The sequence below is a fragment of the Leucoraja erinacea genome, chromosome 7, assembly GCF_028641065.1.
Source record: "Leucoraja erinacea ecotype New England chromosome 7, Leri_hhj_1, whole genome shotgun sequence".
Taxonomy (NCBI): Eukaryota; Metazoa; Chordata; class Chondrichthyes; order Rajiformes; family Rajidae; genus Leucoraja; species Leucoraja erinaceus.
This window is the reverse complement of record NC_073383.1, coordinates 73,893,867-73,920,919: the sequence shown is the minus strand read 5'-3', so window position 1 is coordinate 73,920,919 and position 27,053 is coordinate 73,893,867. Positions and strand designations below refer to the sequence as shown.

General features: G+C 47.0%; 1 protein-coding gene across 1 annotated transcript in view; it reads right to left on the bottom strand.

The window, feature by feature from the left end:
- Window positions 1–27,053, bottom strand: part of LOC129699107 (contactin-associated protein-like 5) — a 1,038,064-nt gene that overhangs the window by 128,479 nt on the left and 882,532 nt on the right. Inside the window, exons 18-19 of the mRNA XM_055638766.1 lie at window positions 12,655–12,894; window positions 111–335 (exon numbers count right to left, since the gene is read on the bottom strand). Of these exons, the coding sequence (XP_055494741.1) occupies window positions 111–335; window positions 12,655–12,894 (465 nt within the window). The remainder of the gene's footprint in view (window positions 1–110; window positions 336–12,654; window positions 12,895–27,053) is intronic.

Here is a 27,053-nt window from a genome sequence, read left to right as displayed (position 1 = left end):
ATTTTAGCAAGGACACATTGATCATCGTGCATGGAAGAGCAGTAACAATTGAATCAGAGCTTTCTGAGTATTCATTTGGTGTATAAGGTTTGATTTAACACTTAACTTACCATTTTGCTGTAACAGCACAGCCAAGTATTCATCGTGGTACGTGTCAATATAGAGGAGGACAGTGGGAGCTTGGGTTGTTCGGAAACTGAAAGCTGTATTCTCCGTGGATATAGTTTTGCCCATGTAGATGGCAGACAAGTGCGCACTTAAGTTCTTGGCAATCCCATAAAACTCCTGAAAGTTGTAGATCAGAGATGTCCCGACCTCAAAGAAGGCAGAAACCTCTGTAAAAAAAGAGATTAGTGTCTATTTTACTGCAGCATAAGTTCTTGGAGCAGAATGAGGCCTTTCGGCCCATCAACTCTACTCCGCCATACCATCATGGCTGCACTATCTTTCCCCCTCAACCCCGTTCTCCTGCCTTTGGCCCATAAACCCGGACCCACTTACTGATCAAGAATCTGACAATCTGTGCCTTAACATTATCCATGGATTTGGCCTCCACAGCCCCACGCTATATTATCATGATATCAGTGATTAGTTTAGAGACCCAGCGTGAAACTAGATCTTTGGGCCACTGAGTCCACGCCGACCATCGATCGCCCGTTCTCACTGGATCTATGTTATCACATTTCCGCATCCACTCCCGACACACTTGGGGTCAATTAATGTACAGACCCATACGTCATTGAGATGTGGGAGGAGACCGGAACACATGGAGAAAACCCAGAAGCGGTCACAGGGAGAACGTGCAAACTCCACACAGATCATACCCGAGTTCAGGATCGAACCTTCTGAATTTTGTACTCTGCATATCGCCAACTTGGACAATTTTACATTTTTATCGAGCCAATTAATCGAGCCAATTAACCTGTACGCCTTTGGAGTGTGTGAGGAAACCGAAGATCTCGGAGGATCTCGGAGAAAACCCACGCAGATCTCGGGGAGAAGGTACAAACTCCGTACAGACAGCACCCGTACTCGGGATCGAACGCGGGTCTCCAGCACCGTGAGGCAGCAACTCTACCAGCGACGCCTCTGTGCCAAGCTTTTCGGAAATCAAAAAAAAAATTGGAGATGCAGAGGGCAAAGATTTACAAGGATGTTGCCAAGATTTGAGGCCCTGGGCGATATAGAGAGAGGTTAGTCAGGCTGGGAGTTTATTCCTTGTGGCGGAGGTGGGTGAGGGGTGATCTTATAGAGGTGTAAAAGATCATGAAAGGAATACTGTGGATAAGGTAAATGCACAGTCTTTTACCCAGAGTGGGGAATCAGAACCAGAGAACATAGGTTTAAGGTGAGGGGGAAAAGATTTATTAGGTACCTGAGGGGAAATTTTTCACTGAGAGTGGTGGGTATATGGAATGCGCTGCCAGAGGAGGTGGTTGAGGCAGGTACTATACAGCATTTAAAAGACATCTGGACAGGTATGTGGATAGGGAAGGTTTAGTGGGATATTGGCAAAATGTATAAGATGTTGGTGAGACCGCATTTAGAATATTGTGTTCAGTTCTGGGCACCATGTTATGGGAAAGATCTTGTCAAGCTTGAAAGGGTTCAGAAAAGATTTACGAGGATGTTGCCAGGATTAAAGGGTGTGAGCTATAGGGAGAGGTTGGGTAGGCTGGGTGTCTTTTCCATGGAGCGCAGAAGGATGAGGGGTGATATTATAGAGGTGTACAAAATCATGAGAGGAATAGATCGGGTAGAATCTCTTGTCCAGAGTAGGGGAATCGAGGACCAGGGGCCATAGGTTCAAGGTTAAGGGAAAAAGACTTAATAGGAAACCGAGGGGTAACTTTTTTACACCGTGTGCAGACGTGGCATCGAAGGACGAGAAGCCGAAGAAAAGAAGTGGAAGCCAAATAACTGGACGGAAACAAAGCCGAAACGCCAAATAACCAAATGCGTACGAAGCCGAAACGCCAACTAACTGAAAGTGGGGGACGCCTAAAAGTAAACTCACCGTAAAGGCAGCTCTGGCAAAACGCCAACTCACCGAAAGGCTATGTTGCCTACAAGTCAACTCACCGAATGGCCGTTCTGCCGAAAAGTCAAATAATGGATATGATGTCGCGGGGGGGGGGGTGTGACTTGTCAGCGATTGGTCCAGACCCCCGTGTCAATCACGTCACTGACCGATAGAGATGGGAGGGTGGGGGTCAATTTCCCACACAAGCTATAGGTGACTGGGCACTCTGACCCCAAGCACCAAGTTGTAAGCGGCCAAAGGAGAGCATCCCTCGGGACAGCCCCCAATCTCCCACGGGCACGGCCGCCCTCCGCCTCATTCTTCAGTCTCAGCCGATGAAATGAGACAACTGTCACACCAAAGATGGACACAAAATGCTGGAGTGACTCAGTGGGCCAGGCAGCATCTCTGGCTAGAAGGAATAGGTGGCGTTTCAGGTCGAGACCCTTCAGACGCAGTCTTCAAGTCTGAAGAATGGTCTAGACCCGAAACGCCACCCATTCCTTCTATCCAGTGATGCTGCCTGTTCTGCTGAGTTACTCCAGCTTCTTCAGTTAAAACAGATTACAGATTATCTGGTGTTTATAGCGTGGGAGCTTGTGTGCGTTACGCAGGCAACCAGACGGTATTACTGTGTTTAAACAAAATCGTGATTCTTGTTGTCAAGAGGCGGTGGGGGGGTGGGAGAGTGGGAGGAGGTAAAATTGTTTGTTGCCATGCACACTTGTCATCGGCCCGCCAGGGAATTTGTGTCCACTTCCCCCATGTTTTAAAAGTGATTTACTAGTGATTCACCCCGCAGCCGGGCTGGGGAGTGAATCACTCGTTGTGGGTTGGAGTCGGGGGGGAGGGGTGAATCACCCTGATGTTGGGGTTGGAGTCCGATTGCGGTCAGTGACTCTGGGTGGGCGGAAGGACTAGCCCGTCCCACACATCTGTTCCACCCGGCGCTGCCGACACACAGCCCGTCACAGTGCGGCCCCACGGGGGAGGCGAGGCGGACGGCGGCCATGGCCGTGGGAGAGTGGGGGCTGTCCCGAGGATTGCGCTCCAATGGCTTGTGCGGGAAAATGACCCCCACCCTCCCGTCTCCATCGGCCAGTGAAGTGATGGACGCGGGGGTCTGGACCAACCACTGACAAGTCCTGTCACCCCCCCCCCGGCGACGTCATGTCCGTTATTTGACCTTTCGGCAGAGCAGCCACTCGGTGAGTTGGTTTGTAGGCAACGCAGCCTTTCGGTGAGTTGGCATTTCGGCAGAGCGGCCTTTTGGTGAGTTTGCTTTTAGGCACCCGCCCTTTCAGTTAGTTTGTTTTTATGCGTCCCACCCTCTCAGTTATTTGGTGTTTCGGCTTTGTTTCCGTTCGGTTATTTGGCTTCCACTTCTTTGCTTCGGCTTCTCATCCTTCTACGCCACGTTCGGGTACCGTTTCCCACAAAGGGTGGCGGGTGTATGGAACAAGCTGCCAGAAGATGTAGTTGATTTGGGCCAAAGGGCCTTTTTCCAAGCTGTATGACAGTAGGTGCTGGAAATATTAAAACAACCCAGAAACATTTGGAAATACTCAGCAGGTCAGTACACATCTGCAATAAATATTTAATGTTTCAGGTTGAAGATTTTTCTTGACGAGTCACTCCTGCCTTCTACTCTACCAATCTATCACATTTAAGGTGGCACATAGGGCAACACAGTGGCGCAGATGGTAGAGCTGCTGCCAGCCTCTTATCGTCAGAGACACAGGTTTAATCCTGACCGCGGATGCTGTCTGTGTGGCGTTTGCCCGTTCTCCCTGTGACCACGTCGCTTTCCTCTGGGAGCTCCGGTTTCCTCCCACATGCCGAAGGCTTGCGGGTTTGTAAGTTAACAGGCCTCTGTAAATCGTGACTGGTGTGTAGGAAGTGTTTGTGAAAGTGGGAGAGCATGGAATTAGCTGGAGTAACTCAGCGGGACAGGCAGCATCTCTGGAGAGAAAGAATGGGTGACGTTTCGGGTCGAGACCCTTCTTAGTGTCAGCGTGGGTTCGGTGGGTCGAAGGACCTGTTTCCAAGCTGTGTTTTTCCAATCAATTGTGACTTTACTTTAGACTTTAGACTGGAGATACAGTGCGGAAACAGGACCCTCGGCCCACCAAGTCCGCGCGGCCACGCTAACACTACCTGACACACACTCGGGACAATTTACAATTTTTTACCAAGCCAACTAGCCTGCAAGCCTGTACATCTTTAGAATGTGGGAGGAAACTGGAGATCCCTGGGAAAACCCACTCAGGTCACGGGGAGAACGTACAAACTCTGTACATACAAGCACCCTTAGTCGGGATCAAACCCGGGTCTCTGGCGGTGTAAGGCAGCAACTCTACCACTGCGCCACCCTTGATCTTGCAAGGCATGCTCCAAGCAGATACCTTGCTTCTATCAGCAACAATGAATGGGTAATAGTGATGCCACCCTGTTATATTGTTATAAGGTCGGACAAATAAAATGAGCCCAAGGTTTGGCATGATGTGATATTTGCTAATGTTATTTCCAAATGTGCTTTCCTGTCAGCTAAAGGAGAAAATGTCATTGCTTGTGCAACATGAGACTTTTGTTTTCCCCTGTGTTATATAGTGGGGAAGAATAAATCACTGGTGGTCCAGTTGTCACCTTCCCTGGCTAACAATCATCTAGTCTGCATTTCCCTTGAACTTTGTCCCCTTGGATCTCTCATTTTCACACCTTACCCTTCCATATCTCGGTGTCTGCCTCTCCCTTGACTCTCGGTCTGAAGAAGGGTCTCGACCCGAAGAGTCACCCACTCCTCCTCTCCAGAGATGCTGCATTGTCCCGCTGGGTTACTCCAGCATTTTTGCGTCAATCTTCAGTTAGTCCCATGTTGGTGTCGGCATCAGCTCGCTGCTGCATCTGCAAGGTTGGCAAGTACAAATCTTCCTCCAGAGACTTTGAGCACAAAATCCAGGCAGACAGCACGGTGCTGGGAGGATGTGGAGCTGTTTAATATGCCGCCTTGCAGCACAGTCATTAGACCAAAGCCCTGTCACCGCCTCTGGGGAACGCAAAGGCCCCGTGGGATTACTCAACGACAGCGATGGTATTCTCGTGGTGTCAGCCATTTACCCAGAAACAAATATTGTCCTACTTTAAAACAGTGGTGACATTGAATTGGTGTGTGATTCACTTTCATAAGATCTCGGAGAAAAATTAGGCCATACGGCCCATCAAGCCTACTCCGCCATTCAATCATGGCTGATCTATCTTTCCCTCTCAACCCCATTCTCCTGCCTTCGACCCATAACCCATAACCCCTGACGCCCGTACTACTCAAGAATCTGTCATTCTCTGCCTTAAATATATCCATCGACTTGGCCTCCTCGGCCATCTGTGGCCATGAATTCCACAGATTCACCACCTTCTGATGAAATAAATTCCTTCTAAATCTCATTTCTAAAGGTACGTCCTTTTATTCTGAGGCTATTGCCTCCGGTTCTGGACTCTCCCAACCTGGTACGTCTATCAAGTAATTACTCGTGAATTGAACTTGACAATAAGGAGGAGTGTGAGCCAATGGAAGAGCCTCAGAATTAGGCTCCAGCATGAGCCTCCTGAACCAGGGGTCATAGATTAAGAGTAAAGGTACACCACAAATTTTCTTGCAACCTTGGTTCCAGAGCCTTGCCATATTATCCGTTTTGCCGTCCAAGATACCGGCCCGTAAAATCAGCCGCAGAAGTCGGCTGTGAGAACAAACCTGCCGGCTCCAGACGGGCCGGAGTTCCAGACCCCCGGCCACAGGCGGTAATTTCGACCCGCCGATCGGCCACGAAAGTCGGCTATGGGAATGGATTTGCCAATCTTCACCTTTTAAAACCACATTAGTTTTGTTCAGTTTAGTTCAGAGATACAGTGCGGAAACAGGCCTTTCGGCCCACCGAGTCTGTGCCAACCCGCGATCCCCGAACACTAACACCATCCCACACAAACCTCGGGACAATTTGCAATTATACCAATTATACGTCTTTGGAATGTGTGAGGAGACAGGAGATTTTGGAGAAAACCCACGCAGGTCACGGGGAGAACGGTCAGACTCCCCCGTACAGACAGTACCCGTAGTCAGGATCAAACCCGGGTCTCTGGCGCTGTGAGCCAGCAGCTCTACCGCTGCGCCACCGTGCTGCCCACTTGTTCTGCAGACGAAGATCAGGTAATTCTCTCGATGTTACCTTGCAACTGGATATAATCTGATATTCCGATGACTGATGATGGGGATTTAGTTGACAAATGGGCATTTAAACTTGAGCATCTGGTCATGCTGAGTGGAACTCCCTACAGAGGTGCAATCATCACAATAGTAACCGTCATAAAAGATGGCAAATATTCCATGTAACTAGTGGGCAATTAAAATTGCGCAGGCTATTACAGCACTTTTTAAAAAATGTTTTAGAGATACAGCGTGGAAACAGGCCTTTCAGCCCACCGGCCAGTGATTGCCGCATATTAACACTATCCTACACACGCTAGGGACAATTCACACTAATACCAAGCCGATTAACTTACAAACCTGTACGTCTTTGGAGTGTGGGAGGAAACCGGAGATCTCGGAGGAAACCTACGCAGGTCACGGGAAGAACGTGCAATCTCCGTACAGACAGCGCCCGTAGTCAGGATCGAACCCGGGTCTCCGGCGCTGCATTCGCTGTAAGGCAGTAACTCTACCGCTGACCCACCGTGACTGGTGAGAGAGGGTCAAAGGGTAGCCCCTGTTGCAAACGAGCTGCCAAAAGAAGCTCTAGAACGTGATACAATTATGACTTTGAAATTTTTTTATAAAGATAGGAAGGATTAAACCATAAGATGTACTAGCAAAATTGGGCCATTCTGCTCTGTCATTTTATCATGGCTGATCTATTTTTTACTCTCAAGCCCATCCTTCTGCCTTCTGCCTTCTTTCTTTGACAACCTTGTTTAGGCTTTGGGCCAAATGCAGGTAAATGGGACTAACCCAATTTGCCATCTTCAGCAACTTCTTGCCATTGAGGGAGCGCAGCGCAGCGCAGGTTCACCAGGTCAATTCCCGGGATGGCAGGACTGTCATATGATGAAAGAATGGAGCGGACTGGGCTTGTATTCACTGGAATTTAAAAGGATGGGAGGGGATCTAGAAACATATTTAAAATAATTAAGGCATTGGACACAATAGATGCAGGAAACATGTTCCCGATGTCGGGGGAGTCCAGAACCAGGGGCCACAGTTTAAGAATAAGGGGTAAGCCTTTGCCCACTAAGTTGGTCACTGCCACTGTTCATCCATCTTTATCTTGTACGTTGCATTTTCTAACCTTTGCACAGGATCGCTGGCAGTCTCATCTTTTAAGACACTAGGTAAGCCTAGAACTGAGATGAGGAAACACTTTTTCACCCAGAGAGTTGTGAGTCTGTGGAATTCTGTGCCTCAGAAGGCAGTGGAGGCCAATTCTCTGGATGCTTTCAAGAGAGAGTTAGATAGGGCTCTTAAAGATAGTGGCGTCACGGGGTACGGGGAGAAGGCAGGAACGGGGTTCTGATTGTGGATAATCAGCCATGAGCACAGTGAATGGCGGTGCTGGCTCGAAGGGCTGAATGGCCTACTCCTGCCCCTATTGTCTATTGTCTATAATTTCGGGGTGTGGGGGGAAACCCGGAGGAAACCCGCACGGTTGCGGGGAGAACGTGCAAACTCCACACTCGCAACACCCGAGATCAAGTTCGAACACAGGTCTCTGCTGCTGAAGGGCCGCAGCTCCATCAGTTGTACCATTGTGCCGTCCTGAGGTACAAGACAAAGTATTTCCTGACATGACCATCTGCAAGGTGGAAAGCAGCATCTGCAAAAACCATAAGGTCTATTTATTACCTTTCACCCAACATCTGTTTTCAAATGATCACTGAATCCCGAACAGATAATAGTTCAGTCCGATGAGAAAATCAGTGCATTTAAAATCCTTCTCTGCTGTAGAGTTATCATAAAAAGCAATCAAGCGAGTTAGTCTCACTCGATAGTTTTTTAAAGGTACCTGAAGCCAAAGAAGTGTTATCACATCCCCTAATTCAATTTTAGATGCCTGATTTATGATTCCTCTATAATTGCTTCTGTCAATAAGCCTATAATAATGATTGAACCATCTTTACAGGTAGAGTCTTCAGCACATCAAGGGAACAGAAGCAATGAGAATTGCTCTTATTCAAACATACGACAAAACAAAAAAAAAGAATTACATTCCGATGGTAAAAATTGAAACAAAGACAATAAAACGTGGTATAAAAAAGGCGGCATGGTGGCACAGGGGTAGAGCTGCTGCCTCACGGCGCCAGAGACCCGGGTTCAATCCCGTCTACGGGTGCTTGTCTGTACGGAGTTTTTTTCTCCCCGTGTATGTTCTCCCCGTGATTTCTCCGAAATCTTCCGTTTCATCACACACTCCAAAGACGCGCAGGTTTGTTAGGTTCATTGGCTTGGTGTAAATGTAAACGTTTTTCCGTAGTGCGTGTCGGGTAGTGATAATGTACGGAGATCGTTGGTCGGCGTGGACTCGGTGGGCCGAAGGGCCTGTTCCCGCACTGTATCTTTAACCTAAACTAAAGCACTAAAAACACTGTGTTTGCTGAAGGATGATAGGGCTAAGAGGGGTGATCCTGGTTCCCCGTAGAGCAATTCCATGAAACCCATCACCCTTTTGTTTTCTCCCTGTAACACTACAGTCATGGTGCAGACCAAGACCGTGCAGTTTGGGATGGCCCAGCCGGTGAAGATGCTGCCTCACAGAGCCAGCGACCCGGGTTCGATCCTGACCACGGCTGCTGTCTGTGTGGAGTTTGCACCTTCTCCCTGTGACTGTGTGGGTTTCCTCCGGGTGCTCCGGTTTCTTCCCACGTCGCAAAGACGTGCAGGGTTTGTAGGTTAATTGGCCTCTGGACGAAATTGCCCTGCGTGTGAAGGGAGTGGAGGAGATAGTCAGTGCCGGATTTAGATGAAGAGAGGCCCTAAGCTGTTCCACTTGTGAGGTCCCCAGCGGCCGGACGGCCATGGCGGCCAAATCTCCCACAATTCAAAGCGAGAGAGAAAGTGCCCAGCGTCGACCAGTTGCCGTTGCAGTGCGCATGCGCAGGGCGGCCGATGATGTGCTGGCCGTGGTTGTGCGCATGTGCAAGGCGCTTATATTTTGGAAATGTACACCCCATTTTTTTCAATTTTTTTCGGGGGGCCCCCTAGAAAGTGGGGGCCCTAAGCTATAGCTTGTTTAGCTTATACGTAAATCCGGCACTGGAGATAGTGGGATAACATGGTTCTATTTGTCACATGTACTGAGATACAGAGAAGTTAAGTAGAAGTATCACCATACATAAGCACTCTGGTAGAACATAGTAGTGTGAACAGGTAAGCATGACACAATGGGCTGAACGGCCAACTTCCATGTTAAACAATGGACAATAGACAATAGGTGCAGGAGTAGACCATTCGGCCCTTCGAGCCAGCACCGCCATTCACTGTGATGTTAAACTAGGGGTCACAGTTTAAGGATAAGAAGGAAGTCTTTTAGGACCGATGAGAAAATCATTTTTTACACAGAGAGTGGTGAATTCTCTACCACAGAAGGTAGTTGAGGCCAGTTCATTGGCTATATTTAAGAGGGCGTTAGATGTGGCCCTTGTGGCTAAAGGGATCAGGGGGTATGGAGAGAAGGCAGGTACAGGATACTGAGTTGGATGATCAGCCATGATCATATCGAATGGCGGTGCAGGCTCGAAGGACCGAATGGCCTACTCCTGCGCCTATTTTCTATGTTTCTTTGTGATCATGACTGATCATCCACAATCAGTACCCCGTTTCTGCCTCCTCCCCATATCCCCTGACTCCGCTATCTTTAAGAACTCTATCTAATTCTCTCTTGAAAGCATCCGGAGAATTGGCCTTCACTGCCTTCGGAGGCAGAGAATCCCACAGATTCACAACTCTCTGGGTGAGAAAGTTTTTCCTCATCTCCGATCTAAATGGCCTACCTCTTAAAATTCTTAAAATTGTGGCCCCTGGTTCTGGACTCCCCCAACATCGGGAGCATGTTTCCTGCCTCTAGCGTCTCCAATCCCCTAATAATCTTATATGTTCCCATAAGATCCCCTCATACGATGTTGTATTTCTCTCTCTCGAAACTATTTTTTCTTACATCTCCTTCCATTGTCTTTTGGTTATTTTCATTACATACCTGGAATAGGATCAATTAACCAGCGTGCACAACTTGAAAAGGCTGTAGGAGACAAGACCTCCCAAATAAACCCAAGCAAACACAGTGAGAACATACATACTCCAAGCAGACAACACTCAAGGTCAGGAATGTATCTGGGTCCCTGGTGCTACAATGCAGCAGTACTAACTTTATGTTCCAGGAATGTAGACAAACCTCAGAGATAATGACGATGCAATTACTGGCTTGTCCTCCAGAAGACATTTTGACAGGTACACGGGCAGGAAAGGATCAGAAGGATATGGGCCAAACGTGGGCAGGTGGGGGCATGATGAGCGTTTGACGGCACTGGGCCTGTACGCACTGGAGTTTAGAAGGATGAGGGGTCCCCTCATTGAAACTTACCCAATGGTGAAAGGCCTGTATGGAGTGGATGCAGAAAGATTGATTCCACCAGTGGGAGAGTCTAGGACCAGACAACATAGACCAAAATCTAAAGGACGTATCTTTAGAAAGGAAAAAATGAGGAATTTCTACAGTTAGAGGGTGGTGAATTCATTGCCACAGATGGCTGTGGAGGCCAAGTCAATTAATATTTTTAAGGCAGCGATTGGCAGATTCTTGATTAGTACGGGTGTCAGCGATTATGGGGCTAAGGCAGGAGAATGGAACTGAGAGGGAAAGGTAGATCAGCCATGATTGAATGGCGGAGTACACTTGATGGGCCGAATGGCCTAATTCTGCTTTTAGAACTTATAAAAGTGAATCACACGCCAATTCAATGTCACCACTGCTGTAAAGTAGGAAAATATTTGTTGCTGGGTAACTGGCTGACACCACGAGAATACCATCGCTCCCTTTGAGTATTCCCACGGGGTCTTTGCGTTCCCCAGAGGCGGTGACAGGGCTTTGGTTTAACGACTGTGTTGCAAGGCAACATATTAAACAGCTCCACATCCTCCCTGCACCGTGCCGTCTGCCTGGATTTTGTGCTCAAAGTCTCTGGAGGAAGATTTGAACTTGCCAACCTTGCAGATGCAGCAGCGAGCTGATGCCGCCACCAACATGGGAATAACTGAAGATTGACACAACAATGCTGGAGTAACCCAGCGGAACAATGCAGCATCTCTGGAGAGGAGGAGTGGGTAATGATTTGGATCGAGACCCTTCTTCAGAACGAGAGTCAGGGGGAGAGGGAAACACCGAGATATGGAAGGGTAAGGTGTGAAAATGATAGATCCAAGGGGACGAAGCTCAAGGAAAATGTTGAATAGATTATTGGCAGGGGGGGACGGTGACACCAACTGTATTTACTATCTCCAGAGATGCTGCTGGACCTGCTGAGTCACTCCAGGTTGCTGACTTGAACAATCTGCCCAACATGCGCCTGAAGTCCCGCAAACCCTTCTGGCCTTCCGTTAAATCCCTGGAAGGCTTTGACCGAGACTGAGTGGCGCAGATCATAGAAACATAGAAACATAGAAATTAGGTGCAGGAGTAGGCCATTTGGCCCTTCGAGCCTGCACCGCCATTTAATATGATCATGGCTGATCATCCAACTCAGTATCCCGTACCTGCCTTCTCTCCATACCCTCTGATCCCCTTGGCCACAAGGGCCACATCTAACTCCCTCTTAAATATAGCCAATGAACTGGCCTCAACTACCCTCTGTGGCAGAGAGTTCCAGAGATGCACCACTCTCTGTGTGAAAAAAGTTCTCCTCATCTCGGTTTTAAAGGATTTCCCCCTTATCCTTAAGCTGTGACCCCTTGTCCTGGACTTCCCCAACATCGGGAACAATCTTCCTGCATCTAGCCTGTCCAACCCCTAAGAATTTTGTAAGTTTCTATTAGATCCCCTCTCAATCTCCTAAATTCTAGAGAGTATAAACCAAGTCTATCCAGTCGTTCTTCATAAGACAGTCCTGACATCCCAGGAATCAGTCTGGTGAACCTTCTCTGCACTCCCTCTATGGCAATAATGTCCTTCCTCAGATTTGGAGGCCAAAACTGCACGCAATACTCCAGGTGTGGTCTCACCAAGATCCTGATGTCAACACCAACAACGGACAGGTCATCACACACCCCACAGTGAAACCACCGGGTTTTGACCTCCATCGCAAGCAATGGCGAACCCTGAACAGAATCCGCACCCTCCATGCAAGAACAGCCCACCACCTGCAGTGGGGGATGACAGACAGCCCTGCTTGTGACTGCGGACATCCAGACCAGACCATCCCACACATCGTGAATGACTGCCCACTGAGGCTTTTCCCTGGTGGCATCAACGCCATCCACCCAGTAACTGATGCTGTCCTGGCGTTAGTGCCACCTTTGATCTACAACTTTAGGCTGTGCACGTCATACGCAAGAAGAAGAAGAAGACTCCAGGCTGGTGTATCTGTTCTCCACTTACCTGTCTTGCAGAAGGGCCCATCGTAGGCGGAAGGAGTGCAGTTGCACGAATAGCCGTTGTATTTCTCTATGCATCTCCCTCCATTGTGACACAGGTTGCCATAACTCGTGCAGTGGCCTGGGCAGCCCGGCCTGACTCCGGGAGTCATTTTGGCCCGTTCTTCCAGATCAAGGTTCACCCCGTTCATCTGCAAAGCTCGAATGCACCCAATGAACCCTTTCTGCCTTGTGGCCGGCCCACCTGTAATTAAAAAGAATAAAAACATTAGATTTTGGGCGGCATGGTGGCGCAGTGGTGGAGTTGCTGCCTCACAGCGCCAGAGACCCGGGTTTGATCCTGACAACGGGTGCTGTCTGTACGGAGTTTGTACCTACTCCCCGTGACCTGTGTGGGTTTTCTCCGTGATGTCCTCGCACACTCCAAAGACGTACATGTTTGTAGGTTCAGCAGCATCTATGGAGCGAAGGAAATAGGTGATGTTTCGGCCCGAAACGTCACCTATTTCCTTCGCTCCATAGATGCTGCTGCACCCGCTGAGTTTCTCCAGCATTTTTGTGTACCTTCAATCTTCCAGCATCTGCAGTTCCTTCTTGAACACATGTTTGTAGGTTAATTGGCTTGGTATTAAAAAAAAGAAAATTGTCCCTAGTGTGTGTCAGGTAGTGTTAAGGGTCTGTCCCACTTTCACAACCTAATTCACGACCTCTGCCGAGTTTGCCCTTGACTCGTACTCACAGCATGGTCGTCAAGAGGTCGTAGGTAGGTCATAGCAGGTCGTGATGCTAGTTGTAGGTACTCGGGGCATCAAGTAGGTTGGGGAGTTTTTTCAACATGATGAAATATGTCCACGAGTAAAAAAGATCGTGAATTACGTCATGAAAGTGGGACAGGCCCTTTGGTATGTGGGGTTTGCTAGTCAGCAAGGACTCAGTGTGCCAAAATATCTGTATCTCTCTGTATATGTGTTGCTGTATCTTTAAACTAAACTAAACTAAACTTTGACTTCATTCTCCTTTTCTGCATTCAGAAAATTCAAGGAAAACATGGTTAATGAACATCATGCCTGGTAGATCACATGACCAGAGGCTGTGAATAAAAGAAAATCATGCACCTCAAAGTAAAACAAATTCCGTCCATCCTCCCAATCCTTCTGCTGTATCCCATAGAACATACGATTAACACAAAAAAACAGATGCTGGCACAAGGATCGTTGCTCAGTAATAAAGTTGTCCAAGTCACAAAATGGACATCAGTTCAGTCCAGTTTATTGTCACGTGTACCGAGGTACAGTGGAAAGCTTTTGTTGTGTGCTAACCAGGCCACAGAAAGACAATACATGGTCACAATCGAGCCATTCACAGTTCAAAGTTCAAATTTATTTGTCAAATTTAAGTGTACGGATACATGATACATTCACTGGAGTTCAGAAGGATGAGAGGGATCTTATGGAAACATATACAATTATAAAAGGACTGGACAAGCTAGGTGCAGGAACATTTTTCTCAATGTTGGGCGAGTCCAGAACCAGGGGCCACAGTCTTAGAATAAAGGGGAGGCCATTTAAGACTGAGGTGACAAAAACATTTCACCCAGAGAGTTGTGAATTTGTGGAATTCCCTGCCACAGAGGGCAGTGGAGGCCAAATCACTGGATGCATTTAAGAGAGCGTTAGATAGAGCTCTCGGGGCTAGTGGAATCAAGGAATATGGGGAGAAGTCAGGCACGGGTTATTGATTCGGGACGATCAGCTATGATCACAATGAATGGTGGTGTTGGCTCGACAGGCCGAATGGCCTCTTCCTGCACCTATTTTCTATGTTTCTATGATTCAGTTGCCGGATAACAGCTGGGAAGAAACTATCGCTGAATCTGGAGGCGTGCGTTTTCACACTTCTATACCTTTTGCCTGAAGGGGGAAGAGGGAGTGACCAGGGTGCGACTTGTCCTTGATTATGCTGCTGGCCTTGTCAAGGCAGCGTGAGATGTAAATGGAGCCAATGGAAGGAAGGTTGGCTTGTGTGATGGTCTGGGCTGCGTCCACAATTCAAGGAGACTTTGTAGATTACAATATTCATTTTTGGAGATGGTAAATAGCTGTCTCAGTAAGAAAATTAACATCGGGTCAGTTTAGTTTATTGTCACGCGCACCAAGGTACAGTGAAGAGCTCTTGTTGGGTGCTAACCAGTCAGCTGAAAGACAATACATGATTGCAACCAAGCCATTTACAGTGTGGAGTTACATGATATGGGAATAATGTTTAATGCAAGGTAAAGCCAGTGAAGCCAGGATAGTGTTAATGTGCAGCGATCACCGGTTAGCACATTCGTGATGGGCCGAAAGGCCTGGTTTCATGCTGTATCTCTAAATTAAACTAAAAAAAAAACTAAACTTAAGTCCGATCAAAGATTGTCCAAGGGTCACCAATGAGGTAGGCAGTAGTTCAGCACTGCTCTCTGGTTATGGTAGGATGATTCAGATGCTTGATAACAGCTGGGAAGAAACTGTCCCTGAATCTGGAGGTGTGCGTTTTCACACTTCTACGCCTTTTGCCCGATGTGAGAGGGGAGAAGACGGAGTGGCCAGGGTGCAACCTGTAGGAATTGAAATAAGCCGAGAAGACTCTGAAGCTGTTGATATTGCCTTTACATTCCATTCTTATTCCCAATCCTTTCAATCCTTTCGGTGCTCCAAAACATCTTAGCTTCAGTCTTGAATGTTGTATTAGATTGTACGAACACAGGTACACGCCCTGGGGTTTGAAGTTCCAAAGTTTAAAAAAAACACCTAACATAATGCTTACTATACATCAATGCTAAATGGCCAATGCTCTATCCTGAAACTCTGACTTAGACATTCCAGATAGCAAAAGAACATCACAGAGCAATCTGGTTGAGAGCTCAGAGTAAAGGGCCTTGTCCCACTTTCACGACCTAATTCACAACCTTTTTTGACTCGTGGACATTTTTCATCAGGCTAGAAAAACGCTCCGACCTACTTGATGCCACGAGTACCTACGACTGGCATCACGGCCTGCTACGACCTGCCTACGACCTCGTGACGGCCATGGTGCGAGTATGAGTCAAGGGCAAACTTGGCAGAGGTCGTGAATTAGGTCATGAAAGTGGGACAGACCCTTAAACAAGCATTCGCAGTTCCTTTCGTTCAGTTTAGTTTATTGTCACGTGTACCGAGGTACAGTGAAAAGATTTTGTTGCGCGCTAACCAGCCCACAGAAACACAATACATGATTACAATTGAGCCATCCACAGTGTACGGAGTGCATGATATGGGGATTAAGGTTTAGTGCAAGATGAAGCCAGTAAGGTCTGATTAAAGATAGTCCGAGTGTCTCCAATGAGGTAGATAGTAGGTCAGGACTCTGGTTGTGGATGGTTCCATTGCCTGATAGCCGCTGGGAAGAAACTGTCCCTGAATCAGGAGGTGTGTGGGTCAGCCAGTATTTCTGGATAATTGGGAAATGTCACATTTCTATATTTTTCCCAGAGGGGAGAAGAGGGAGTGCCAAGGTGCAACTCGTCAATAGTCATGCTGCTAGCTTTGCCGAGGCAGCGTGAGGTATACAGTAAATGGAGTCAATAGAAGGGAGGTTGGTTTGTGTGATGGTCTGGGCTGCGTCCACAATTTAAGGAGAATAGATCGTAATATTCTCTTTTGGTGATAGTAATGGTATACCAATTGTGTTAATGGACTAGTAATAACAACACTGGCTGGTCCCGGCTTACCTTCCCTAGAGAGTCAAGAGTCAAAACACAAGAATGTTTTTGTTGTCATATGTCCCAAAATGAAATAAATGAAATTTCTAACAATGTTAATCAAGGTTAACACTGGGGCAGCACAATGGAGAAAAAAGGTACTGCAGATGCTGGTTTGCCAAAAAAAGGACACAATGTGCTGGAGTAACTCAGCAGGTCAGGAAGCATCTCTGGAGAACATGGACAGGTGAGGTTTTGGGTTTGGTTCCAAGGTAAAATGTCATCTATCCATATTATCCAAAAATGCTGCCAGACCCGCTGAGTTGCTCCAGCACTTTGTGTCTTGTTTTCGGAGCAACACCATCCCGAATTTTAAGAAACATTTAGACAGGTAGATGGATCAGACAGGTTTAGAGGGATATGGGCCAAATACGGGCAGGTGGGACTGGTGTGAATGGGACACGCTGGCCGGTGTGGGCAAGTTGGGTTGAAAGGGCCTGTTTCCACGCTGTAGGACTCATAGAGTCTTACAGTGATACAGTGTGGAAACAGGCCATTCGGCCCAACAGGCCCACACCGGCCAACAATCTCCCAGCTACACTAGTCCCACTTGCCTGCACATGGTCCATATCCCTCCAAACCTGTCCCATCCATGTACTTGTCTAACGATGGGATAGTCCCAGCCTCAACTACCTGCTCTGGCAGCTTGTTCCATACACCCACCGCCCTCTGTGTGAAATAGTTACCCCTCGGCTTCCTATTAAATCTTTTCCCCTTCACCTTGAAACTATGTCCTCTGACAAGTCAAGTCTGATGACTCTATGACATTCATTCAGTGAGCTTTCATTTAACAGATAGGAATGTGTAGGAAGGGACTGCAGATCATAAGGAATAGGAGTCCATTCGCCCATCAAGTCTACTCTACCATTCAATCATGGCTGATCTATTTCTCCCTGCTAACCCCATTCTCCTGCCTTCTCCCCACATCCTGTGGCACCTGTACTAATCAAGAAGATGAAAATACTCACTCCTTCTATTCAGAGATACTGTCTGTCCCACTGAGTTACTCCAGCATTTTGCGTCTATCATCCAATGGTCATTTTCCAACTGAGGTGTAATGTGTTGGTGACTTCTATGTTATGAGGTCTTAAACAACTCTAAATTATGAATAGTGACCCAAACCTATCATAGTTTTAGCTGCAAATTCTGTGTCACTGTTTAGACCACATTCCTCCTGTACATTTGTCATTAACAAGAAAAACATGCCTGGAAGTTAACAAACAGAAAATGGTAGTGAACAGTGAATATTTTCTCTGTCATACTGGATAAACAGTGAACTCCCACTAGATGGTGCTTCTCTCCTTTGACTGGAACTAACTTAGAAATAGTTATCTGAAATTTAAAAAAAGGCTTTTACTAAACAAAAAGATTTCTCACAAATTTGCAACGTCGCAAAGTCCTAATAGTGAAACTAAGTGCTTTGTAAGTGCATTCATTGCTTAAAAAAATGCAGAGTAACTACTCTCAATGGCTTTGTTAAGTTTAGTTTGGTTTAGAGATACAGCGCGGAAACAGGCCCCTTTTCAGCCCACAGAGTCCGCGCCGACCAGCGCTCCCCGCACACTAGCACGATCCAACACACAAGGAACTATTTGCAACTTTTACCAAAGGCAATCAGCCTACAAAACCGCAAGGTGGAGGGGGGGGGGGGGGGGGGGGGGGGAGGGGGGAAGAGATAGATCCCTACTATGGATGCCGTCTGAGCGGAGCTTGTACTTTTTCCCCTGTTGCCATGTAGGTTTTCTCCAGGTGCTCCGGTTCCCTCCCACATTCCGAAGATATGCAGGTTTGTAGGTTAATTGGCTTCTGTGATATTGCCCTGTGTGTCGTACAGAGCTAATGCATGGGTGATCAATGGTCAGTGTGGACTCGGTGGGCCAAAGAGCCTGTTATTACGGTATATCTCTAAACTAGACTAAAGTATTAAAAAAAAACAGAGATGCAGGTACAGAGAAAGAACAGGAACAAGAAAGCAGAAAAATATTAAGAAAAAATACAAAGGGGAGGAAAGATGATTAAATAGGAAGTAGGGCTCCATGGTGGCGCAGCGGTAGAGTTGCTGCTATACAGCGCCACCGGATTCAATCCCGCGCACGGGTGCTGTCTGTATGGAGTTTGCATGTTTTCCCCGTGACCGCGTGGGGTTTTTCCGTTTGCAGGTTAATTAGCCTCGGTGAACTTGTAAACCGTCCCTAGTGTGTGTAGGATAGCGCTAGTGCACGGGGTGATCGCTGGTCGGCGCGGACTCGGTGGGCCGAATGGGCCTGTTTTCCCGCTGTATCTCTAAACCAGAATGAACTAAATCAACACAGGGTTGCAGGTAAAGAGAAGTAGAAGAAAGCAGAAAAATATGATGATGAAATACAGTGGGGAGAAACGATGTTTAAATAGGAATGGAGACGGAGAATACGACAGAAAATCATAACCGCAGCCATTGCAGTAATAACCGATTCAGATATTGTATAATTTATGATTATTAAAAAATCTAAGGAATATGTTGTAACTTTGGAAGCTATTAACAAAACAACAATTGATCTTCCCTCAGAGAAAGATTGCTTGGAGACATTCACCAATGAACCGTGTCTCTTTCATTTATTGTGAATTCCTTGAGTACTTCAATTACAATTCTGCATGATTCACGGTTCTCAGGAAAAGCAGGAGCTCCAGAGATAGAGAAAATAGAAGTATCTGGGGCCAGGATGAGCCACAAATCTGACCTCGCCGACAGAAACAGAGTAAATAGACCACATCGAGAAGTAATTGAATTATTTCTAGATAACGGAACGTATTTCAGCGAGCGCCAGGCGAAACTGTTTGGTGTTGCCTTTGATCTTGTCCATGAAACAGTTTTTGATGGCGGCCTGTAGCTCGCTGGAAGTTAACGCACATGTCATGGCGGCAGGGTGGCACAGCGGTAGAGTTGCTGCCTCACAGCGCCACAGAGACCCTGGCTCGATCCTGACCACGGGTGCTGTCTGTACGGAGTTTGTACGTTCTCCCCATGATCTGCGTGGGCTTTCTCCGGGAGTCAAGATTGTCCCTTCAATGGAAGGCTCGAGGCCCCCGAATGTGGGAGACAATGAAGGGTAAAGGGTAAAGATTTGAACTTTTTTTCGCCTTCCATCACCGTGAGGAATGTGGAGGAGTCACTGTGGTGGATGTTTATGTTAAAATGTATTTTGTGTGTTCCATTGCTTTTATTTTTGTGACTGTCTTGGCAAATGAAATTCTTCTTATGTTGCAAAACATACTTGGCTAATAAAGTATTATTGTGATTGTGTGATTCATTGTGATTGATGTCATATCCAAGTATCTTTATCCCAGAAATTATCACCACACATTCTCTGCATTATGTATCACTGAAAAACACTTCTGCTATATCCTCTAACTCACTTTTGTTATAGCTCCCTTCACATGTTTGAGCGTTTGACAGCACTGGGCTTCGATTCACTGGAATTTAGAAAGCTGAGGGGGGACCTCATTGAAACTTACAGAATAATGAAAGGCATAGATAGAGTGGTAGTGGAGAGGATGTTTTCACTGGTGGGAGAGTCACAGACCAGAGGTCTTAGCAGACCAGAGGTCAGAATTAAAGGGCGCTCTTTTAGAAAGGAGGTGAGGAGGTGAATCTCTGGAATTCGCTGCCACAGCAGGTAGTTGAGGCCAGTTCATTGGCTATATTTAAGAGAGAGTTAGATGTGGCCCTTGTGGCTAAAGGGATCAGGGGGTATGGAAAGAAGGCAGGTACAGGATACAGGATATATTATGTTTAGTGAGACAGCATAGAAATAGCATGGTTTATCTATCATGAAGTACAACAGAGAAAACATAGAAACTAATTGCGGGAGTAGGCCATTTGGCCCTTCGAGCCAGCACCATATAACCATATAACCATATAACAATTACAGCACGGAAACAGGCCATCTCGGCCCTACAAGTCCATGCCGAACAAATTTTTTTCCCCTTAGTCCCACCTGCCTGCACTCGTACCATAACCCTCCATTCCCTTCTCATCCATATGCCTATCCAATTTATTTTTAAATGATACCAATGAACCTGCCTCCACCACTTCCACTGGGAGCTCACTCCACACCGCCACCACTCTCTGCGTAAAGAAGTTCCCCCTCATATTACCCCTAAACTTCTGTCCCTTAATTCTGAAGTCATGTCCTCTTGTTTGAATCTTCCCTATTCTCAAAGGGAAAAGCTTGTCCACATCAACTCTGTCTAGCCCTCTCATCATTTTAAAGACCTCTATCAGGTCCCCCCTTAACCTTCTGCGCTCCAGAGAATAAAGACCTAACTTATTCAACCTATCTCTGTAACTTAGTTGTTGAAACCCAGGCAACATTCTAGTAAATCACCTCTGTACTCTCTCTATTTTGTTGACATCCTTCCTATAATTTGGCGACCAAAATTGTACCCCATACTCCAGATTTGGTCACCACCATTCAATATGATCATGGCTGATCATCCAAAATCAATACTCCGTTCTGGCTTTTCCCCCATATCCCTTGATTCCCTTAGCCTTAAGTACTAAATCTAACTCTCTCTTGAAACATGTGTAGGCAGAGGTGGAAAACCCGGGGGGGGGGGGGGGGGGGGGGGGGGGCAGAGGGGACACGTCCCCCCCATGTTTTGAGAGGTGGGGGCCATCCCCCCCAAGTTTTTGTCATCCGGATTTCAAAATTGCCACTTTCTGCGAGACAGTGGAGGTCAGACTACTGATCGAGGGCGCCGATTGGACGAGAGAGAAATCGGTCAGCAGGCAATGGGGGCGGGGCATAATGATTCTGCGCGATGATTGGAGGAGGGAGGAGTTGGGGAGGGGGGTGGGACTGAGGGTAGAGGGCGGTGATTGGAGGAGGGAGATGTGGCACAGACCTAGAAACATAGAAACATAGAAATTAGGTGCAGGAGTAGGCCATTCGGCCCTTCGAGCCTGCACCGCCATTCAATATGATCATGGCTGATCATCCAACTCAGTATCCCGTACCTGCCTTCTCTCCATACCCCCTGATCCCCTTAGCCACAAGGGCCACATCTAACTCCCTCTTAAATATAGCCAATGAAGTGGCCTCAACTACCCTCTGTGGCAGAGAGTTCCAGAGATTCACCACTCTCTGCGTGAAAAAAGTTCTTCTCATCTCGGTTTTAAAGGATTTCCCCTTTATCCTTAAGCTGTGACCCCTTGTCCTGGACTTCCCTAACATCGGGAAAAATCTTCCTGCATCTAGCCTGTCCAACCCCTTAAGAATTTTGTAAGTTTCTATAAGATCCCCTCTCAATCTTCTAAATTCTAGAGAGTATAAACCAAGTCTATCCAGTCTTTCTTCATAAGACAGTCCTGACATCCCAGGAATCAGTCTGGTGAACCGTCTCTGCACTCCCTCTATGGCAATAATGTCCTTCCTCAGATTTGGAGACCAAAACTGTACGCAATACTCCAGGTGTGGCCTCACCAAGACCCTGTACAACTGCAGTAGAACCTCTCTGCTCCTATACTCAAATCCTTTTGCAATGAAAGCTAACATACCATTCGCTTTCTTTACTGCCTGCTGCACCTGCATGCCTACCTTCAATGACTGGTGTACCATGACACCCAGGTCTCGCTGCATCTCCCCCTTTCCCAATCGGCCACCATTTAGATAATAGTCTGCTTTCCTGTTTTTGCCTCCAAAATGGATAACCTCACATTTATCCACATTATACTGCATCTGCCAAACATTTGCCCACTCACCCAGCCTATCCAAGTCACCCTGCAGTCTCCTAGCATCCTCCTCACAGCTAACACTGCCCCCCAGCTTAGTGTCATCCGCAAACTTGGAGATATTGCCTTCAATTCCCTCATCCAGATCATTAATATATATTGTAAATAGCTGGGGTCCCAGTACTGAGCCTTGGGGTACCCCACTAGTCACTGCCTGCCATTGTGAAAAGGACCCGTTTACTCCTACTCTTTGCTTCCTGTTTGCCAGCCAGTTCTCTATCCACATCAATACTGAACCCCCAATGCCTTGTGCTTTAAGTTTGTATACTAATTTCTTATGTGGGACCTTGTCGAAAGCCTTCTGGAAGTCCAGATACACCACATCCACTGGTTCTCCCCTATCCACGCTACTAGTTACATCCTCGAAAAATTCTATAAGATTCGTCAGACATGATTTACCTTTCGTAAATCCATGCTGAATTTGTCCAATGATTTCACCACTTTCCAAATGTGCTGCTATCCCATCTTTAATAACTGACTCTAGCAGTTTCCCCACTACCGATGTTAGACTAACTGGTCTGTAATTCCCCATTTTCTCTCTCCCTCCCTTCTTAAAAAGTGGGGTTACGTTTGCTACCCGCCAATCTTCAGGAACTACTCCAGAATCTAAAGAGTTTTGAAAGATTATTACTAATGCATCCACTATTTCTGGAGCTACTTCCTTAAGTACTCTGGGATGCAGCCTATCTGGCCCTGGGGATTTATCGGCCTTTAATCCATTCAGTTTACCCAACACCACTTCCCGGCTAACCTGGATTTCACTCAATTCCTCCAACTCCTTTGACCCGCGGTCCCCTGCTATTTCCGGCAAATTATTTATGTCTTCCTTAGTGAAGACGGAACCAAAGTAGTTATTCAATTGGTCCGCCATATCCTTGTTCCCCATGATCAACTCCCCTGTTTCTGACTGCAAGGGACCTACATTTGTTTTAACTAATCTCTTTCTTTTCACATATCTATAAAAACTTTTGCAGTCAGTTTTTATGTTCCCTGCCAGTTTTCTTTCATAATCTATTTTTCCTTTCCTAATTAAGCCCTTTGTCCTCCTCTGCTGGTCTTTGAATTTCTCCCAGTCCTCCGGTATGCTGCTTTTTCTGGCTAATTTGTACGCATCATCCTTCGCTTTGATACTATCCCTGATTTCCCTTGTTATCCATGGTCTCCCTGATTTATTCTTTTGCCAAACTGGGATGAACAATTTTTGTAGTTCATCCATGCAGTCTTTAAATGTCTTCCATTGCATATCCACCGTCAACCCTTTTAGAATTAATTGCCAGTCAATCTTGGCCAATTCACGTCTCATACCCTCAAAGTTACCTTTCTTTAAGTTCAGAACCATTGTTTCTGAATTAACAATGTCACTCTCCATCCTAATGAAGAACTCAACCATATTATGGTCACTCTTGCCCAAGGGGGCACGTACAACAAGATTGCTAAGTAACCCTTCCTCATTACTCAATACCCAGTCTAAAATAGCCTGCTCTCTCGTTGGTTCCTCTACATGTTGATTTAGATAACTATCCCGCATACATTCCAAGAAATCCTCTTCCTCAGCACCTCTGCCAATTTGATTCACCCAATCTATATGTAGATTGAAGTCACCCATTATAACCGTTTTGCCTTTGTCGCACGCATTTCTAATTTCCTGTGAGAATTTCCTGACTAATTTCAAATGAGACCTGCGCCTCATCTGCAGACAGGATCGATCCCGGCCGGCTCTCCGGCACTGTCCTGACCCCACCCGAGTGCTCTCCCCCCCCCCCCCACCACAGGTGGCCAGAGAGGTCGGGAATCAGGCGGGCGTGGTACCCCCAGGCCCACAGCCAGCGCAGAGAAGCAGCGCTAAACCCAACTCAACTCTGCCTGTCCCGCCAGGTTAACCTGCCTGGGCTTGTGGGAAATATGGCCAGCGCGGAGAAGCAGCGCTGGTGTCCCATCAGTCCAGACAGGGCTGTAGTTAACCCGGCGAGACAGGCAGAGTTGAGTTGCATTTAACACTGGGTTGAGCCTCTGAAGCCTCGCGCATGTGTGTGTGAGTGTGCGCACGCGCGCGCGACCACCAAAAAATTGTGTCCCCCCCCTGTCCCCTCCATGTTTTGATAGCGAGTTCCGTGCCTGTGTGTAGGAAGGAACTGCAGATGATGGTCTATGTCGAAAATAGACACAAATTGCTGGAGTAACTCAGCGGGTCAGGCAGCATCTCTGGATAGACATAACAGGTGATGTTTGCAGGTCGAGACCCTTCTTCAGACTCCAACGCAGATAGACATAAAATGCTGGAGTAAATCAGCATCTCTGGAGAGAAGGTGGGTGGACCTATGATAGACATCTGTTTGGCTCAGTTTAGTTTAGTTTAGTTTAGTGGGACAACATGGCCCACTGAGTCCACACTGACCATCGAGCACCCAGTTCAATGTCATCCCACTTCCCCACCCACTCCCTCCACACTAGGGGCAATCTACAGAGGCCAACTATACTACAAGCCCACATGTCTTTGGGATATGGGAGGAAGCTACAGCTTCCCGGAGGAATCTCATGCGGTCACAGTGAGAATCTGCAAACCTCTTTTCCAAGTGGCTGATCAGATCTCCTGGGCCTGAGGAAACCACACCAAGTTAAAGGGAAGCAAGAATAGTCTGCAGCCCATCTTAAGTAACCCATTAAATCTGATAGAGCAGTGGCAACAATCTCAGTGAAATGCTCCTGAGAGCAACGTCCAGTCAGTGAATGATGTGGCTGTAATTTACCAAATGGATTGGAATAATACAATTGGCCCTAAATGTGAAATTTATGAATGGTTTATAGATACCAGGCAAATCCAATGCTCAGATTAAATGTCTTGACCATCCATTTTATTACTTGCAGTATCATCAGTAGCTAATGGAACCAATGCCAATGGCAGTTAAAAACAGTCTGGGATGTCAGTAATCAAATAACTGTAAGGAATCATCGACTCGCCAGATAGATCGGGCCAAACACTTACTGACTTTCACTGCTATAAATACCCCCTCAGATATCTCACTCTGACTTTTTTCCTTTGCCCATTGACAAGGGTACAAGCGAGCGTTCTGTATCCGATTAACGACTGAGCAAAGGCCGATAAAACACAAGTCAAATCTTGTACACAGTCGCAAAGGTATGTCGCTTACTGTCCACCTTTCATTTCTTAGGTTTAGTCTTGGAGATATAGCGGGGAAACAGGCCCTTCAGCATCGACCAGCGATCCCCGCTCACTGACACTATCCTACACACACTGGTGACATTGTACAATTATACCAAGTCAGTTCACAAGTTTACTAGTTATAGGAGTGGAATTAGGCTGTGCGGCCCATCGAGCCTACTCCGCCATTCAATCCTGGCTGATCTCTGCCTCCTAATTCCTCACACGGAGAGTTGTGAGTCTGTGGAATTCTCTGCCTCAGAGGGCGGAGGAAGCCGGTTCTCTGGATACTTTCAAGAGAGAGCTAGATAGGGCTCTTAAAGAGAGCGGAGTCAGGGGATATGGGGAGAAGGCAGGTACGGGGTACTGATTAGGGATGATCAGCCATAGAAACATAGAAACATGGAAAATAGGTGCAGGAGTAGGCCATTCGGCCCTTCGAGCCTGCACCGCCATTCAATATGATCATGGCTGATCATCCAACTCAGTATCCTGTAACTGCCTTCTCTCCATACCCCCTGATCCCTTGATTCATATGAAAGTCCTGATATCCCAAGAATCAGTCTGGCGAACCTTCTCTGTACTCCCTCTATGGCAAGAATGTCTTTCCTCAGATTAGGAAACCAAAACTGTACGCAATACTCCAGGTGTGGTCTCACCGAGACCCTGTACAACTGCATTAGAACCTCCCTGCTCCTATACGCAAATCCTTTTGCTATGGATGCTAACATACCATTTGCTTTCTTCACTGCCTGCTGCAAACAATGGTGCTGGCTCGAGGGGCCATATGGCCTACTCCTGCACCTATTGTCTATTGTCTTGTCTATTGTCTATTGTCTAATCCCATTTTCATGCCTTCTCTCCATTACCCTTGACACCCGTTCTAATAGCCTACAAATTAGCCGACAAACCTGTACGTCTTTGGAGTGTTGAAGGAAATCGGAGCACCCGGAGAAAACCCACGCAGGTCACGGGGAGAACGTATAAGCTCCGTACAGACAGCGCCCGTGGTCAGGATCGAACCCGGGTCTCTGGCGCAGTGAGGCAGCAACTCCACGGTTGCGCCACCGAGCCGCACCATTGTTTGTTGATCAAAAGATTTACTGTTGGCTGGCATCTCAACTTGCGATATAGATGCTATATAATCCCAGTTTCTCATCCTCTGAACGGACTTCCAAAGTATGAAGTCTTCAATTTACTTGTCATTATGAATTACTACTGAAACTCTTCTGTTGTGTGTCTACACCTTGCATCTACAGACTGTCAACATATGAGTGCTCCTTGACTGACTTGACTGTTCTGAACTGACAGAACTGTGATGTCCATTGCAATCATAGCAACTGAGTGAACTGGTCTCATCTGAACACTTTAAACTTTATTTTGCAGCCTCAGCCTTGACAAAGATTCTCTGACTCACACACAGGGTGGTGGTTATATATGGAATGAGCAGCCTATGGCAAGTGAATCAAGAACCAGAGGTCATAGCTTTAAGGTTTAAGGGCCTGCTCTACTTTCATGAACTAATTCACGACCTTTTATACTCATGGATATTTTTCATCATGTTGAAAAAACGCCCCGACCTACTTGATGCCACGAGTACCTACGACTAGCATCACGCCCTGCTACGACCTACCTACGACCTCAAACAACCTCGTGATGACCATGCTGCGAGTATGAGTCAAGGGCAAACTCGGC